Source organism: Trachypithecus francoisi, unplaced genomic scaffold, assembly GCF_009764315.1.
Source record: "Trachypithecus francoisi isolate TF-2019V2 unplaced genomic scaffold, Tfra_2.0 Lachesis_group12, whole genome shotgun sequence".
NCBI lineage: Eukaryota > Metazoa > Chordata > Mammalia > Primates > Cercopithecidae > Trachypithecus > Trachypithecus francoisi.
Window position 1 is genome coordinate 109,781,018 of NW_022681457.1, and position 19,241 is coordinate 109,800,258.

The 19,241-nt window shown below is 48.6% G+C and overlaps 1 protein-coding gene across 1 annotated transcript in view; it reads right to left on the reverse strand.

Annotated features, from left to right (window-relative positions):
• KAZN (kazrin, periplakin interacting protein) overlaps positions 1-19,241 on the reverse strand; it is a 511,204-nt gene that overhangs the window by 21,905 nt on the left and 470,058 nt on the right. Inside the window, exons 9-10 of the mRNA XM_033228238.1 lie at positions 2,265-2,470; positions 1,702-1,820 (exon numbers count right to left, since the gene is read on the reverse strand). Coding sequence (XP_033084129.1) covers positions 1,702-1,820; positions 2,265-2,470 — 325 coding nt within the window. The remainder of the gene's footprint in view (positions 1-1,701; positions 1,821-2,264; positions 2,471-19,241) is intronic.

Consider the following 19,241-nt stretch of genomic DNA (forward strand, 5'->3'; position numbering starts at 1 on the left):
ATCCTAACCTTCAATGTAATGGTATTTGGGTCTGGGGCCCTTGGGAGGTGATTAGATGAGGTCATAGGGGTACTCTTCTTGATGGGATTATTGTCCTTACAGGAAGAGATCAGAGACATCACTCTCTCCCCATCCCTCTTCCTTCTTCCCCATGTGAGGACACAGCAAGAAGGTCGCCTTCTGCAAGCCAGGAAGAGAGCCCTCCCCAGGTCCCAACCACGCTGGCATCCCGATCTTGGACTTCCAGCATCCAGAACTGTGAGACGTAAGTTGTTGTCTAAGCAACCCAGGTGGTGGCATTTTGTTATGGCAGCCCAAGCAGACTAAGACAGCCCTATTTAGGGGGAACCCAGGCAGTAGCCCGGACTCCTCCTCAAGTTTTCGAGAGGTGAAGCAGTCATCCCCACCCTGTTCAATGAACACAGGTAGTGTTTATGAACCCTGCTGGTTGTGGGGCAAGGGGGCAGGAGGGATTTCCAACTTGGGTGACCAAAGATGATGAGGGGATTCGGGGATGGCTTTAGGGAATTCGGCATGGAACTGGTTAGGAGGTGGGCGCTGAGTGTAAGGTGCTTTTGGGACCCTCAGGAGGGAGAGCCCAGCAGGGATTGCCCTCATGGCCCCCTCCTCATCCCTCAGCCCAGCCCTGTCTCAGACGAGCCAGCGTCCTGATGGTGCCAATGAGGCCTGGCACCGTCTTGCTCTGAGTTGCTCCCTAACTTTCTGATCCAGTCTCACCTCAGTACTTTCTGCCACCCTAGAGTCATGCCAAGGGCCCCTCTCCTGCACACATATGGATTTGGTTTTCCTGTTTCCAAACCAGCCGATTTTCCACTCCAAACCCTGCTTCTAAAAAAAATCCCCTGAGCTGCTTCTGCAAATTATAGCACACACCACCAGGTTTGATTAATTAACTACACAAAAATGATGGAGAAACCAGTGAAGGACATAATTATGCAAAACAAAAGTGTCAGGTTTACAAAGCAAGTTCCTCCCCTCTCCACATTCTCAGAACGGGGTGGGGCGGGGTGGGGGTGGGGGTTCCTTCCCTTTACCCTGTAGCTGCCCCTGCTCTACAAATTTTGCTCACAGAAAGTTGGGAGAGAGGCAGGCAGGCGGGACGCAGAGCAGGAGTGGTATGAGAGGTGGGGGCGGGTGGCCTGCAGGGGTACCCCTGATGGGAAGGCCCTGCGGCCACTCCCCGGTATGCTTGCTAAGAGAAGCGCCCCCCGCCCGGCCCGCTCCTCTATGGGAGAGGTTTCACTAAGCCCGTTCATGTCTACTTGATCTCTGTCTGCCTCGGCTCTGCCTTGCACTGTCTTTCCTCACCCTGGAATGGTAAGAGCCAGGAGCAGACACCATTGCGGCCCGGTGTGCAGAGCCACTTGGGCTGGTCCCAGGAGGCAGAGGAGTGCTGGGGGGGCTTATGAGGCTCCCGCATTGGTTGCGAGTATACTAGGACCTTTGGGGCCTCTCATCTTACCCATGTGTCTGTCTCTCTATGGAGGGGGCTGGCCCAGAGCAGAGCTGGGGTGTGCCCAAGCCCCCTCATCAAGGGCATCCCCGGACCAACTTAGTCACACCCTGATGTCCCCCACCACCGGCCCAGCCCATAGTGCCCCGCTCACCCAACCTGTGTGACCAAAGGCCTCAGGATGACTTTTCTCTCTCCTCCCTTGGGGCCCCTCGTGGTGGGCTCACCTGCGGCCTGCCTCGGCGTCACGGTAGTCCTCGATGGCCAGGCGCAGCTTGCGCCGGTGCAGAGAGCTGCATACACCCAGGCCCAGCTGCAGATCCTCGTCACTCAGGCTCAGCAGCACCTGCCCCCCGGGGAGGGAGTGTCATATGGGGGCTGGGACAGCTGCCAGCAGGGTTCCTGCCCTAGAGGGGGTCTGTTGGCATGGGGTTCCTTTGCCATCTGCTGCCCACCTTTCATACAGTGGGGCCAGCGCACATGGAAACCTCTACAACTCTGAGGTGGGGTGGAATCCCTGTTCAGGCAGAAACAGCCCTTTCCCTTTGGCAGGTAAAGGAAGCTTGGGTCCGTTTTCAGGATGAGGCAGCTGAGGCTCAGAAAGGCTCTCTGCCTTGCCAGGGAGGCACAGTGATTGAGAAGGTACATCGGAGACTGATTGCATTGGCTAGCTCCTAGATTGCACCTTCCTCTGACTCCAGGGTAGGAGTGGGGGGCAGGCCAACTTCTGGGTGCACAAAGTTCACAGAGGGCGTGGGGGGCATCTCATAGGGGGCCCGGAGTTGCCTACCTTCCCACTCTTCACGTTCTCCGCACAGGCCTTGACGTACATAGGCATGGCCATCACCACCTCCAGCCAGGCCTGGACGGTGCCCGCCTTCCAGTGCGACATAGGGGTGGTCCTCACCAGCTCCACCTGCTGCAGCCGGTCCATCTGCTCCTCGCCTTCCGACAGGCTGAGGCTTTGCCGCGTGGGGCTGCACTGGCTGTCCGAGTCTGCAACACACAAGTGCAGGCCGTGTTGGGGGACGAGGTTGCCGGGGTCAGGAGCTGGGCAGGCCGCACCCCTGGGAGGCAGAGGATGGTGGGGACATCCTCCCGCCATGCATTTCTTCTCTTCAAAATCAAAGTAGCTTTTGGTGTTTTTGTTTTTCTGCCCTTGTCCCCATTACAAAAGTAATCTATGAAAAGAAAAGCAGAAAAACTTATCCCAGAAAAAAAATAAAACAGAAAATGACAATCACCCCATGTGACTGTGAAAGGAAAATAGATCTTGGGACCCCAAACTCATCAAGCCAAAGGGAAAAGTCAAGCTGGGAACTGGGTCACACAAACCTGCCTCCCCGTTTTGGTTCCTAAATAAGATGGCTACAAGATGAACAGCTGCACACCTCCCTCAGATTTTGCCCACAAGGAAATTCCTAGTGAGCTTCGAGATATTTACCCTAAAGCATTTCTGTTAAAATTCACCATGGCAATATAAATGGATAGCTTATCTTTACACAGTATTCACCCCTCTGCTCACTTGGCACAAATGCATATCTGATTATTCCCCTGTCCCATTTATCTTTATCTTATGTAAAAACGCCAATTCCCTGCATTTTCCGCATCCGTCTGTTACCTTATGTAAAAATGCAGATTCACTGGGCCAGACAAAGGCATGAATGATTATTTCCCCCACCCCACTCTTACATGAAACTGTGTACTTCTCAATATCCTTTCCCCTTTAAATTTGGAGCCCACAAAATCATCTTCGGAGAAAGGCATAGACCTGTCTCCGGGCGCGCGTCCTTAACTTCGACAAATACACCTCCTAAAATGACTGACACCTGTCTCATCCTTTTTCTCGATCGACACCACCTAGAGATAGCAGCTGTTAAATACTCTTTGGGATACAGAAAAGCCATACTTACAAACACACACAGACCCGCTTGCTTCCGGGGTGCGTGCATTTGAGGTGTGTGCATTTGTGATATGCCTGTTCACTTTCGCTGTGGAAGAGATCGTTCCATCTCCATAGAGACCTGCAGTACCTTTGGATGGTGCAGGATTCATCAGAAGGAGGCTCCATAATTTATGTCACCTGCCTCCCACTGATGGACATGGAGGTTGTTTCCAATTTTTCACTATTGTAAACAACACAGCGGCCGTCGTCTTTGGGCAACTGGGTGATTTATTTTTGTAGGATAAATGAAACCCAGCTCCATTCCTTCATACACTGAAAGCTGTTTCTGGAATGGCCCTCACAGACCAAAAAAAAAAAAAAGTTCATCCACCAACATTTTCTAACCCCACTCTTCTATATATGGTTGGTTGCATCAATGCCTGGTAAATATGCAAAGTTCAGGTTATGGAGACTCAACTGAGAGGGGAAAAGAATCTCTCTAAAACAGGGTTCAATAAAAACCTAAACAAGCCAGGCGCGGTAGCTCACGCCTGTAATCCCAGCACTTAGGGAGGATGAGGTGGGCAGAAAGCTTGAGTTTGAGGAGTTTGAGATCAGCCTGGGCAACATGGTGAAACCCCATCTCTACCAAAAATACAAAAAAATTAGCTGGGTGTGGTGGCGTGTGCCTGGGGTCCCAGCTGCTCAGGAGGCTGAGGCAGGAGGATCTTTTCAGCCAGGGAGGCGGAGGTTACAGTGAGCCAAGATCATACCACTGCACTCCAGCCTGGGTGACAGACTGAGACCCCATCTCAAAACAAAACAACGAAACAAAACAAAACAAAACAACCACACACCCAAACAGACCAACTCAATACCTTGAGAAATGACAAGTATTTAAATATACCTTTGATTGACCGGGCACAGGGGCTCTCATGCCTGTAATCCCAGCACTTTGGGAGGTTGAGGCGGGTGGATCACCTGAGGTTGGGAGTCCGAGACCAACCTGACCAACATGGAGAAACCCCATCTCTACTAAAAATACAAAATTAGCCTGGGTGGTGGCACGTGCCTGTAATCCCAGCTATTTGGGAGGCTGAGGCAGGAGAATCGCTTGAACCTGGGAGGCGGAGGTTACGGTGAGCTGAGATCACGCCATTGCACTCTAGCCTGGGCAACAAGAGTGAAACCCTGTCTCAAAAAAAAAGAAATTACAAAAATGAACAAAAAAACCCTCTGATTAAAAATGACCCTGCTGAAATTGAATATTATAAATCATTATAAGGATGTAAAAAATGCTTATCCATCCAAATAGACAGGACACAAAATTAAAACGATAGGTAAACACATTGTTCATAGTTACTGCCTTTGTGTGCTGGGGAGAATATGGTTATTTTCTTCTTGTTGTATGTCTCTGTATTTTCAAAGTTCCCTAGTAAACATGTATAGTTTTATAATAAAAACTTTGGAAAAATTAAAAGCTAGGAAGCAATATGAATGGTTATTGATGAGAGTTTGTTTGAAGGAATGACGCTGCATTCATATGTTGGAATATGTGCAATGAATAAAAACTCCTGTCATGGGAGAATAATTTTGTGGGGAAAATGTCCACTACCTATTGCCAAATGAAAAAGGAAAACACAGCTGAGCACAGTGGCTCACGCCTGTAATCCCAGCACTTTGGGAGGCAGGTGGATTGCAAGGTCAGAAGATCGAGACCATCCTGGCTAACACGGTGAAACCCCATCTCTACTAAAACTACAAAAAAATTATCCGGGCATGGTGGCACACACCTGTAGTCCGAGCAACTTGGGAGGCTGAGGCAGGAGAATCGCTTGAACCTGAGAGGCAGAGGTTGCAGTGAGTCGAGATCGTGCCACTGCACTCCAGTCTGGGTGACAGAGCAAGACTCCATTGCAAACAACAACAACAACAACAACAACAAACACAACAGTCACAGTGTAACTCTGACTGTGGTTTAAAAATTATATGTAGATGTAAAGTGTATAATTATTATATATACATGTATGTGTATACAATACACTAGATGGATAAAATCTAGTATATAAAATATATAAAGTACTAGATGGATCAACATGAACAGTCTGTCTCCAGAAAGCAGTGATAGGTAATTGTGCGAGTGTGTGTGTGAATGTGCATGTGTGAGTGTGTGAGAGGATTTGTGACTGTGTGCATACTTTTCTGTCTCCTAAGTTTTCTGCATAGACTGTATTACGTTTGATGTGGAGAAAAAAGAGAGCCTAGAAATCTCACTTTTTCAAGTTACAAACTCCCTCCCCACACGCCTTCCCTCTCTCCATTTTAAACTCCCCGAGGGACTCTTTGAAAAGGGTTGCATCCCCTTGGGGACCACACACTCATCCATCATTCCCACATCCACCACAACCTATCTCCCAAACACCTTGTGCCTCAGTTTCCCCCTGTGTAAAGCTGACCCGGTACTGTTCTCTGCTGCCTGCCTCCTCTGTGGGCTGCTGTGAGGACTCAGCAAGGGGGAGTGTGACGGGGCTGTCCGTGCTGGGACAAGTACAGGTTGAGAGGTCACTGCCAACATTATCATGTTTCCCTTCTCAGTGGCCCCAAGCCCTTTGTTTTTCCCAAGGAAATGGCAGAGGTTGCAGAGAGCTCTGTGCGGGTTGCCCGTTTGAGTGACCTCCTGTTGCCATGGTGCCCAGGAATGGGGAAACAGCAGCAGCTGCCTCTGCAATTCTGCCAGGGCCCCAGGTTCCTGCCGGTAACAGAGCTGTCAGGCCAGAGGTGCAGGCCGGCACCCAGTGCTGGTGCCCGGCTCCCAAGGACCGGTGTGGCTTGCAGGGAAGTCTTTCAGATCAGGCACAGGGCTCCAAGTTCTATGGGGATTGGAACAGGCGCTGAAACAGTGCATCCTTCCTGGATGGGAGAGAGCTGAGAGCCCCTGGGAGGCCTCCAGCATGGCTGGCTTCACTCCATCTTATTCCACTTGCTGAGTCTCACCTCTGTTATGTGCTTCTGGGAAGATGAGAGGTGACGTGTGGCCAAATCTGGTTACCCAAAGTTCCAAGACACAGCCCATGTCGTCCACTTGGACCAGGCTTTGGAGTTCAACAGACCTCAGCTTCCGGCAGATTTCTTGAAGCCTCCGTTTCTCCATATATAAAATGAAAATGATGAGAATATCTGCCTCGTAGCTTGAAATGAATGTTATAAACTCTGAATGCGAAGCTATGGGAGTGTGAAAGTTGCAGACAACAGGATGAAATCACTTTTGTCAGAACCAGAAGAATTAGAGCTGGGAAAGCATGAAGGAGGGGAACTCATGCTTGCATGTCTGAGATAAGGACTGTCTCAAGGACTTTCTAAAATAGCCCCCAAGAAATTCCTTCTTTGGAACTGCAGCAATTCAGATAAGATGTTCTCCAAAGAACACTGCCCAGTAACGACATCTCCACCAATGAACTGACGCCAACTCCCGCTTTGAGCCTCCAGAGCCAATGAAGTCTGTTTCCAAGCAGCTTATGTGAACTTCTCTCTCTCTCTCTCTTTTTTTTTTTTTTTTTTTGCCAATAAAAGCTTCCCTTTGCTGTCCCCTCTCCAGATGCACCTATAGCTTTCCATGGCTATGCTTCCAGAGTCTAATCCATTTTGCTTACTCCCAAATACATTCATCATATAGGAGATATTTTTTCTGATGTCTCTTTTTTCCGGCTGACAGTAGGCACTTAGTCAAGGCTGGCTATTGTTGGCAATAAGGGGCCCCCCTCCTGGGGCCTGGACACTGTTTGGCCACACTTAGAATTCAGCTGCAGCCGCCTCCTTCCCACTACATTCCTGGCTACAGCTTCGGTGCCTTCAGAGGGAACAAGTCCTCCTGGTTGTCCAGTCTGGCAGGGCAGAAATTCACTGTCCCTGCTGGACTCCTACCTGGTCAAGGTGGGAGGGATGGGGCTCTCAGTGAGGTGAGGGTGGATCTGTCCGTTCTGTGCCCAGGTGGGTGGGCAGGGGGTGTCTGCAGCCCTTGGCTATGTCTCCCAAGAAAGGCAGCTAAAGGGGCCTGGGAAGGAGAGAAAGGAGATGGGAGCAGAAGTTGGCACCTGCTCCTGAGTCCCCCAGAAGAGGGGAAGATTCAAAGAACAGGGTTTGGGGAGAGAAAGGGTGCCCAGATGCAATAAAGATGCAAAGGTACATTGAAAGGAGGAGAGGGAGAGAGGGAGTTGAGGGTCAGAGAGGGGATGACAGATACGTGGACACAGAAAAGGCAAAAGTCTTGTGTGCAAGTGTGAGCGCGTGTGTGTCTTTGTGAATGTGTGTGGGTTATTTTCTGTAGTGAGCAGGCCTCAGGGCTGTGAGGGGAGCTGGCTTTACAGCTCGCATTATTTATGGAGTCCAGGCCCTAGGAATGCCAGAGGCCAAGCTGGGTTCATGTGCGCAAACCACATATTTTGGTTTCTGCAAGACAGCTATTCACCACCCCTCTTCACCCCCGCCTCCTTTCCCCCACCCCGAGGACTGAGCGCCAAGGAGACGGCGTGACAGAAGGGCTTAGGAGGAGTCTAGGGGGGCCTTGGGGTCATAAACCATTAATTAAAGGCAGTTTCCAAAATGCAGGCATTATGGGGCCAGATTTTATGTCCGGATTCCATCAATCCTGGCTTTTATTTCCCTCCTTCTCAGTCTTGAGAGCAGGAATAACTCATGTTGATGGCCAGGCTGCTCAGCAGAGGGGCTGCCAAGTCGGGGGTGCTGGCTGAGTCCCTGGTGGAGTCTGAGAAGCTACCACTAAAAGGCAGCCACTCTGGATCCTTCTAGAAACTAGAAAGACTGTGGACTTTGGAATGAGAGGCTCCGTATCCTTCCACCCACCCCAACACATATGCACGCACGCACACACCCACCCCGCAGAATGTTAGTACTACTGAGTGTGACCGCTGAGGTCTCCCCTAAATGAGACATTACAGAGGCAATTCTGTTGGCCCAGCATCAGGGTCAGCAGGCTCCTGCCCCTGGGCCAAATGCAGCCCTCCCTCCTCTTTTTCTAAATAAAGGTTTTATTGGATCACAGCCAGGCCCATTTGTTTATTTATAGTTTAAAGCTGCTTTCATGCTGCAATGACAGAGTTGAGACGTTGAGATAGGCCCACAAAGCCTAAAATCATTACTATCCGGCCCAGTGCAAAAAATCACATAGAGAAATCCCTGGCCTAGAGGTTCAGAGGTTGGCACGGGAATATGAGAGCCCTCGGTTTGCATCCCAGCTCTGTGGCTTACCAACCAAATGATCTTACGGAAGTGTTTCACATTTTCTCCACCTCGGTTTTCCCCTCTATAAAATGGGGATGATAAGAACGCTTCATCTCACAGGATGGTGTGAGGATGAAAGGAAATGATGTGTGCAGTGTTCAGCCTTGTGTCTGACATACAGTGGATACTCGGTGACTGAGTGGAGACCTCTGTCCCCTGCGGGCTCATGTCACTTACTGTCCAGACTGCTCTGTCCAGTATGGCAGCTACAAGCCACATGTGCTTACTGAACATGTAATGTGGCTAGCTCACATTGAGAAGTGCCTTAAGGGCTGGGTGTGGTGGCTCATGCCTGTAATCCCAGCAATTTGGGACACCAAGGTGGGTGGATCACCCGAGGTCAGGAGTTCAAGACCACCCTGGCCAACATGGTGAAACCCTGTCTCTACTAAAAATAGAAAACAATTAGCCGAGCGTGGTGGCACATGACTGTAGTTCCAGCTACTCAGGAGGCTGAGGCAGGAGAATTGCTTGAACCCAGGAGGTGGAGGTTGCAGTGAGCTGAGATTGCGCCACTGCACTTCAGCCTGGCCAAAAGAATAAGACTCTGTCAAAAAAAAAAAAAAAAAAAAAAGACGCCTTAAGTACAAAACACATACTAGAATTTGAAGACAGTACAAAAAAAAAAAAGAATGTAAACTATCTCATAATCATTTTAAAATTGATAACATATTGATCATATTTTGGGTATACCAGTTTAAATAAAATGTATTATTAAAAGTCATGTCACCTGTTTCTTTTTACTTTGAATGTGGCTAATAGAAGGTATAAAGTTACACATGTGGCTTGCATTAGTTTCGACTGGACAGAGCTGGTCCGGATGGAAGATTATTTTTTCTTTGGTTTGTTTGCTCATTCCATTACCCCCCTCCCTCTGTTGGTTTGGAAGTTAAGCTTTCTGTGTTTCTGATTTTAGTGTAGTAGTTGTAGTTCTCAAAGTGTGGTCCCTGGACTAGTAGCATCAGCAACATCTGGGAATTTAGTAGAAATGAAAATTCTAGAACTGTACCCCAGATCTCCTGGAACAGAAACTCTGGGGGTGGAGCCCAGTGGTCTGCTTCAAAACCCACCAGATAATTCTGAGGCATTCTCAAGTTCTAGAACCATGGCCTTAATGATTACCCTTGAAAAGTCACTATACCTATTTATCTTAATAAAACCTAGGGTTGTTCAATATCCTAATGCCATCCTAAATAGTAAGAATGATTTAAAATATATTAATTCTGATCACTCCTCCTGACTTCTATGCTACCACATCCAGGATTTTAATTCTATCCTCTTTTAAAAGCCCATAATTTAGACATTGTCATGATGACTATTTTATACTGATAACGTTTGCTTAAAACAATTCACTTACATGTTCACTAATTTCTTTGTTCATCGTGTCTTCTTGTACCTACTTTTCTTATTCCTGAAGAACATGATTTAAAAGATTTTTCAATTAAAAGTGTTTTGGTAGTTAGCTGTTACAACTTTTGTCTATCTGAAGAAAGTCTATTTTACCCTTGTACTTCAGAGGGTTTTCCTGGGTACACAGTTTTAGGTTGAGAGTTTGCCTTTTGTTTTAGCATTTTGAAGACACTGTTTCATAATTGTGGATCTTTATTTCTGCTAAAGAGAAGTCCACTGCAAGCCTAATTGCTCTTTTGTTAGCTACTTTTTTTTTTTTTTTTGAGGCGGAGTCTGGCTCTGTCGCCCGGACTGTAGTGCAGTGGCCGGATCTCAGCTCACTGTAAGCTCCGCCTCCCGGGTTTACGCCATTCTCCTGCCTCAGCCTCCCGAGTAGCTGGGACTACAGGCGCCCGCCACCTCGCCCGGCTAGTTTTTTTGTATTTTTTTTAGTAGAGACGGGGTTTCACCGTGTTAGCCAGGATGGTCTCGATCTCCTGACCTCGTGATCCACCCGTCTCGGCCTCCCAAAGTGCTGGGATTACAGGCTTGAGCCACCGCACCCGGCCTTGTTAGCTACTTTAAAATTTTCTCTTTGTCAGCCGGGCGTGGTAGCTCATGCGTGTAATCCCAGCACTTTGGGAGGCCAAGGCAGATGGATTACCTGATTTCAGGAGTTCGAGACCAGCCTGTCCAACATGCTGAAACCCCGTCTCTACAAAAAATACAAAAATTAGCCGGGCGTGGTTGGGGCAGGGTTGGGGGTGGCGCCTATAATCCTTGCTACTTGGGAGGCTGAGGCAAGAGAATTGCTTGAACCCAGGAGGCAGAGGTTGCCGTGAGCCGAGATTGCACCACTGCACTCCAGCCTGGGCAACAAGAGCAAAACTCTGTCTCAAAAAATATTTTTTTTCTCTTTGTCCTTGGTGTTCTGAAGTTTCATTACAATGTGGCTAGATATGGATATTTAAAATTTATTCTGAATGATATAATTGTGCTTCCTGGATCTCTGGACACCTATTTTTGAATATTCTGAACCGTTATCTCTTACAATATTACCTCTTTTCCATTCTCTTTGTTCTCTTCTTCTGGCATTCCAGTTAGACATAAGTTAGATTTTCTAATTCTATTTTTTCCTATCTTGTGACCTAGCACTGTCCAACAGAGCTTTCTGCGTTGATGAAAATCTGCTATAATCTTCACTGAACAAGAGGATAGCCATTAGCCACAAGTGGTTATGAGCTAATAAATGTGGCTAATGGGTGGTGCACGGTGGCTCATGCCTATAATCCCAGCACTTTGGGAGGCTGAGGCGGGAGGCTTGCTTGAGCCTAGGAGTTCGAGACCAGCCTGGACAATATGGCAAAAACACATCTCTACTAAAAATATAAAAAATTAGCTGGGCGTGGTGGCCGGTGCCTGTAATCCCAGCTACTTAGGAGGCTGAGGCAGGATAATCGCTTGTACCTGGGTGGTAGAGGTTGCAGTGAGCTGAGATCGTGCCACTGCACTCTAGCTTGGGTGACAGAGTGAAGCTCCATCTCAAAAAAAAAAAAAAAAAAAAAAGGCAGAGGTAAAATTTGGCTGGTGCAACTGAAGACCTGAGTTTTAGTTATATTTAATTTTTATTAATTCAAATATAAATCCAAGAACAACATGTGGGCTAGTGGCTACTGTATTCAATACAGTAATTTCTCCTTTAGTTTTCATCTCATCTCTGTGCATTACATTCTTGGTAATTTCCTTAGTTTTTTTTTTCCATTTTTAAAATTGTCTCTTCACCTATTTAGTCTGCTGTTTAACCCACCCTTTTATTTATTTTAATATGTTATCAGCTATATTTTTTTTCATTTCTAAAACGTTTTATTTGTTTTCTCTTTCAAGTTTTCCTGGTCTTGTCAGACAGTTTCCTGTTGTTCGCTCATGTCTGTGATTTCATGTAACATTTCCTTAAGTATTTTATGCATAGTATTTAGTATTTTGTGTTTGGTATTGATAAGGACTATATCTAAATTTGCTGTTTGTTTTGGCTGACTTTCACTCCTGCTGAACACATATTTGATCTTAATTTACGGGAATCTTTAGGGTCTAAATAGCAGATGCCTTTCTCCAGAGAGGATTTACATTAACTTCTACTGGGGTGGGGAAGACAAGAGGAGTGGGGATGAGACCTGGGTCCAGGGGCCACTTCATGCTCCTTTGAAAGACTCTGGTTGAATGACAGAGTCTCCAGCTCTATTCTTCCACTTTGCCATATCCTAAAATTTAACCCCCTGATAACAGTCCTGATAGCAGCATTTGCCTCTAGGACAACCTCAGCTTTTGCCTTTAGTGATCACTCACTGCTGCTGTTCTGGTGTTAGCTTACAGCTTTCAGTTTTTGTCTATAGACGTCTTAGGGATTTCCCTTATTTTCTGTGAGACCAGAAATGCATTAAAAAGTATGTTTCATTCCAGATTTATTGGTTTTGTGGAGGGAGGCCCTTCCAAATATGTCTTCCCCCAAGCTGCCCTGAGTGGCTGTCCCTCTGGCTGTGTGCACTGTCCACCCAGCATACTGCTTCCTGTTGGCACTGCTGTGCACGGCCTGTCCATCTGCCCTGCCACAAAGTGATTGCCTAGGTCATCAGCCAAGTCTTTCCACATTTGTATTACCAGGGCCTAGTCTATGGAGATGCCCAATGTCATCAGTGATGGTAAAAGTCCAGGTTATGGGGAGTACCATTTCCTTTCCCTTTCCCCCCAGCTTAGCCCTTCCCTGTTCTACTTGTTTTGACATCCAATGAAGATGAGATCATTATTCACTTGGATATTCCTTTGGGAAGCCTCCGTTTCTCTTGCCTTCCCCCCAGGAATAAAGGGGCAAAGGGCACATTTCAGATGGAAGTGAAGGCTCAGAGGGGTCCACTGATATTTCCAGCAGGCTAGTGTGGGAGCTTGGCCTCAACCCCGAATTCCCCACCTCCCAGGGTAGAAGAACCTATGTGAGCAGCCTGTTCTTGGATGCCTATGCTTGGTTACAGAAGAACATTGGCAAGGATTGCTCAAACTGGCAAGAGGCAGGATGGTGTGTGGGGTATGGGAAGCTACTCTCGAAGGCTGGGAAATGACTCCTGGCCCTGCCTGCCAGGCTGGGGAACTTGAAGCCAGCCATGACTCAGAGTGAGAGACAGACACAGAGAGAGACAGAGAGACAGGCCTAAGCACCAAGACAGACTTGATGGGATCCAAAGGCCTGTGACGGGGAAAGACAGGCCGATGTGGACATGGGTGTTGCCACTGAACTTGGGGCTCTGTGAGTCTGTCCATCCTTTAGGCTGCTCTACCAAACCCTACGGTGTCTGGATATTCATTCTACGACCAGGGACACTCATGCCTAATGCTTACTAAGCTACCGGGCCCTCTGATAGCACAAGTGGCATGGAAAGGCGGGATGGAAGGATGATAGACTTTGATGGGGGTGAGCCCTGGGCTGGAGTGACACAGGCAGCCGGGAACCAGAGCTGATGGCCGGACAGGCCCAGTGCATCATTCCACCAGTGGCTGGTAGAAGCTCTGAGAAGCTTTTGCTGTGTACTACTTTCCACCATTTTTGCCCTGAAACAGTCCCTCCTCCACATAGCCTGAGGTTGACATTTGCAACTAAAAGGGGCTGAACAGGCTTGAGTCCACATGCCTGTCTAGGATCCATTCAGAGCGAGGAAAGGTGCTTACCTCCGAAGAGTTTGGAGCACCCTGGCACTTGCTGCTCAAATGGCATCATGAATGGGGCCACCTGGGCCTCTCACTTGGTGGGATTCAGAATTCTAGGGCTAGAAGGTGCCCTCAAGGTCATGTAGTCTATCCCTCAGCCTTGCGGTAGGGCTGGCACTTAGAGGAGGGAGCCCAGTCTACTTGCTCCTAGAGCGGTCTTTAGACCAGAGACATCAGCTACCAGGGAGCTGGTTAAAAACGCAGAGGTGGATCACTTGAGGTCAGGAGTTTGAGACCAGCCTGGCCAACATGAAACCCTGTCTCTCCTAAAAATACAAAAATTAGCCAGGCATGGTGGCACGCACCTGCAATCCCAGCTACTTGGGAGGCTGAGGCATGAGAATCACTTGAACCTGGGAGGTGGAGGTTGCAGTGAGCAGAGATCGTGCCACTGCACTCAGAGCAAGACTCTGTCTCAAGCAAAAGAAAACAAAACAATCAAAAAAAACACAGAGGCTTAGAGATAAAGGCCTCGTAAAATTCTCCTATGCCCACCCTGCATGGACAGTGAGAGGGCAGCCCTCACTCTTGGTCTCCCAACCCCAGGGAGGTGGCATTCTCCATCCTGGTCCCCCATGCCCCTGACCTCAGAGTGCCATTGGCAGACACCCTTGGCAGCAGCTATGGGAAAGACTTAGAGCTCTAGCATTTTAATTAATTTTTTTCTTCTTTTACTACTTAAAATTTTGAGTCTATACCCAGCCTGTGGCTGAGTGACTCATGCCCTGGGCTTCTGAGGCTCTTTCGATGTCTGCAGCGTCGAGCACATTGGCACCTCCCTGGCATCTTCATCCCTGGGGTCTAATGTGTGCCCGGACACAGAGCTCCCTGGAGCCTGATGGAAAAGCTTTAGCTGTAAATGTGTCCTGTGTGTCTGAGTTGGAGGTGGCTCAGGGAACCAGGCTTCCCTGGAGGTCACGTGAGGTGGCTGGATGTGTCCCTGCACCTGGCTGGGCCTGTTGCTGCCCCTCTTAGGGTCTCAGACCTCAGACAGGGGGGCTGAGCACTTGGACCTCGGCTGCCACTGAGGCAGAGTTGAGGCAGTGAGCTTGGTGAGGGTAGGCTAAGGTTGAAAAGTCCCCTGCTGAATTCCATCACTCCTGAGTCTCCATCGCCTGTCCTGTGTCTCAGTTGGCTCCACCATCTCCTCTCCGGAGCACTGCGGCTGTAGCTCAACACCCTACCTCCCTCCTTCTCTTTCATTCCGTCCTCTTCAAGCCCAGAGGAATTTCTTTTTTAAATGGTATCTTCCCAGGGACCTCTTCTGCTCACCATCCTTCAATGGCTCCCTTGTAAAGTCCAAGGTCCTTGCTGTAACTCACAGGCCGACCTTGCCAGCCTCATCCTCAGCTTCTCACCCCTGCCCTTGGCACCCTGGGCTTCCTGCATTTCCCCAATGCCTCTAATTCCACCTCTCTAATCCCTGCACCTGCTGTTCCCTCGGCCTGAACAGCAGCCTGTCGCCTTCCTCTCTGCCTGGCAAGACTTACGTAGGCTCAGGGCTCTGTCTCAATGCTGATTATTTCAGGGACTCCTTCTCTGGTCACCTAGTGTGCGTACTCTACAACCCCCAACACGCACGCGCGTGCGCGCACACACACACACACACACACACACACACACACACTGTCTCTCTCTCTCATTAATTCCCGGAACCTTTCCCGCATGACACCTCTCACAGCTGAAACAAACAGTTGTGTAATTATTCAATGAATGTCTGTGTCTCCCACCAGACTGTAAACGGCACATGAGCAGGCGCTGGGCCTGGTTTTGCTCCCTAGACATCTCTAGTCCCTAGCAAGGGCCCAACCACGTTTAACAACCGGCTCTTATCTTTTCAAGAGGTACACTGGTTTTAGCATTTGCTTGCCAATTTCCGTGGTGTAAATACTCCTATTGTGGCCAATTTCAGCGACCGGCAGGCTGTCACTGGACGTGGAGTTGGGAAGAGATCCATCTGTGGGCCTGTGTGAGCCAGCCCTGGCCCAGCACTGCCTGCAATCGAATGAGCCCTCTAAGTATTGAGTAAAAGAAGGCAGGCAGGAAGGGAGGAACAGAAGGAGGGAGGGAGCAGGCCTCCCTCTGTGGTCTCATATTCTGCCAACCCCACCTTGTCCACACCTCTTCCAGCCACAGCAGGGTTACCTGTGGTCCCTCTTATGCAGCAGATGCTACCATTCTCTTGTCACTCTGCCTATGGCAAGGCCTCTGAACTTCGGTACTCTTGGCATTTGGGGCCAGATTTCTTTGTTATGGGGCTGTCCCATGCATCGTAGGACGTGTAGCAGCGTCCCTGGCCTCCATCCACAAGCTGCTGGGGAGCATGGAGTGTGGCTGCTCCCGGTGTCCCCAGCCTGCCCTAAGGCACAGAGAGAGAGCCCTGCCTCCTTCCGCCCTGGGGCCTCTGTTCTCAGCTCAGCCAGCTCTGTTCAGGTAGCCAACTACTGTCAAAACTCCCTGCCCTTGGGAAGCAGCAGGGGAGCCCCCATCAGCACCTGTAGCTCCAAAAGCTGAATTCTCATTTTTTAAACACTACATGATAATGTGAAAAAACAACTTTTTATGGCCCAATCATGGCTGCCCTGTTGGATGTAAATGCTTTGCTGACCCCTCAGTCACAAGCCCCATGAAATACATATGAAATGGGTGAAAGGCCTCTGTGGTAGCCCACAGGACCAGCGACAGCCTGGGTGTGAAGAGCATTAGGAGGAGAGCCCATCAGTCACTCACCACTGTAGCTGCTGGGGGCTGATGGCAGGACCCTGGGTGGGCAGTGAGGTGGCACGGGCCCTGCCACCAACCTGCACCACCCCTGACCCCAGGGCCAGGCTGGCCCTTGGGAGGCCCTGGGCTAAAATACTGGTGGTACTTCCTACCCCAACGTGTCCCTATTTACGACATCATAAAGTAAATAGAAAATTCCAGCAGAGCTCTGCTTTTACCAACAATAACTGCTTTATGCTTTTAAAAAATCACATGGGTGCCCCCTCATTTTTGGTGCCACCGTCTTGCAAAGGCCTAAACCTGTGCTTTGTCCCACGACCAGACATCCTGTGTCCAACCTCAGAGGACATCCTCCTCCTCCTTCAGTCCCTCCTCCCGCACTCTGAAAATTTTCTGAAGGGTCACGGAATTGAGATCCTGGAGTTGGCCAGGGTCCCCACTGCTCTGCACTCAATTCCTAGGCGGATATTTGACAAGTATTCTCTAATTTTAAGCACTTAGGAGGAAGCTGCTAAGAGATCCAGGGAAGACAAACACATAGTTATCCAATGACAACAACTTTATGCTGTTACTATGTATCTGTGTATCAAAAGCTTTCCTCTTTCTTCCTTGCTGACTTGTTCTACTGCTGCAGCAGCACCCACATTTGGGAAGTCCTTCTGATAGTCTCAGTTACAACTGCAGCCGAAACCCGTCTATCCCCAGCTGCTGGCCTCCTTGGGCAATCCCCACACTGACTCCTCTTTTCTGGTATGTTTTCCTGGCAGGCTTCTCTGCCAGTGGGCAGCCCTGAAAGGTGGATCCCATGAGAAGTAAGGGGGTGGACCTTGATACAGGGGGCCAGGGCAAGAAGACGATCCTTCTCTACGCACCCATGCAGAGGCCGGGCACGTGTGCATCTGTACAGCTCTTGGAGGCAAAGCTGGGGGCGGTGGATGCCTGTGGGTTTGAGGATATCAGCTGTGCCCCAACCTCACTTTCACAGTGTTTGGGAAAATATCTGAAATTATGTTGGGTTTCACTAAAAAAAAAAAAAGTAAAATAAACCAACAGGATTGAACTGTGACCAAAGGTCCTTCATCTTGTGTCCACAATTTAATGACTAGTTATTACTTGAACTTTTTCAAGTATAATTAATTAATTAAACCTAATTAATTAAACTTAATTAACTAAACCTAATTAATTAAACTTAATTAATTAAAATTAATTATTAATTAATTAAACCTAATTAATTAAACTTAATTATTAATTAAACTTAATTAATTAGTTAATTAAAAGGATTAACTAACTCCCTAGCTAGATTTTCACCAATTTTGCCTCTTGTGCTTGAATGAGCCCCCTCCCTGGCAAGCAGTTCCTCCTTGGGCCTCCAGACAGTCTAGGTTCTTGCTGGCTCAGCCGAGCCTCTTCCGCAGGCCCTATGGACACTGGGCATTGTGATGGCTGGGAAACCCTGCCTGGTAAATCCTTGCCCATTTGCACACCGGGACAGGAACTCACCACTGAGCCGGATGCCAAGCCTCTAGCCCAGGATGAGGTCATTGGAGGTACTGTCTTCTATGGTATTATCTTGCTTGATTCATGCAAACTGTCCCACCTCTGACCTCCCTCTAAAGGCTTTGCAACTGCCTCCTGGGAATTTCCTAAGCCCGTGGTGAGCGGCTTTTACTATGTATCGCACAAAGGCCATTTTAGGAGCAGCAAACACGTTGATGAGCAGCATTGATTTAACTGCCTTCAAAACGAAGACCGCTTTGGTGAGACCCGTGGTGGGGGGATTCTTACAACTTAGACACCTACAGGAGAAGGGCAAGGGGAACACTGGCACCAGTTTTGGCTCTTCCAATCACGCCTCATGAAATGTTCTAACTGGCGGTCCGGTAGCGGCAGCTGAGAGGAACAGCATGTGCACTGCAGGCCGATGCCCTTCTAGAATCTGTTAATATGTTCAGTCAGAGCCACAGCATGGGGCAAAGGATCCTAGGAGGTTTCTTCCCATTTTGTGATTTAATCTTCTCTCCCTTTGTAGATGACCTTTAATCGTGATCCCTGCTCCCTGCCTTGTCTGCCTCTCTCCAGCCCTCGAATTCTGGAAATTAGAGAACAAAGCTTATTCTAACAGCTCATGGTTTGATCAGCTTCAATTATATCTGCCTGAAAAGTGGTGTCATGCAATAGTCTGTTGGACCCCAATTCTTGGCCTTGTTCGATCACCTTATTTTTCATTTTTTTCGAGATGGAGTCTCGCTCGGTTGCCCAGGCTGGAGTACAGTGGCACGATCTCGGCTCACTGCAACATCTGCCCTACATTCAAGTCTCCTGCCTCAGCTTCCCAAGTAGCTGTGATTACAGCCATGCACCACCATGCCCAGCTATTGTATTTTTAGTAGAGATGGGATTGGTCAGGCTGGTCTTGAACTCCTGACCTCAAGTGATCTGCCCACCTTGGCCTCCTAAAGTGCTGGGATTACAGGCATGAACCACCGCGTCCAGCACATCACTTAATTTGTCTCCTTGGGCTATGTATGTTACCTCTCGGAGCCTCAGTTTCCTCACCAAAGTCCTCACATGACTTTGGTAAGGATGATGTTAGGATAATTTATCTCATCATCTACATCTGCATCCTCAGCCCTAAGCCCTAAGCCTGGCATATAGGAAGCATTCAGTCAGTGTTTGTTGAATGACTTAATGAGTATACATCAAGTGCCTACCACGTGC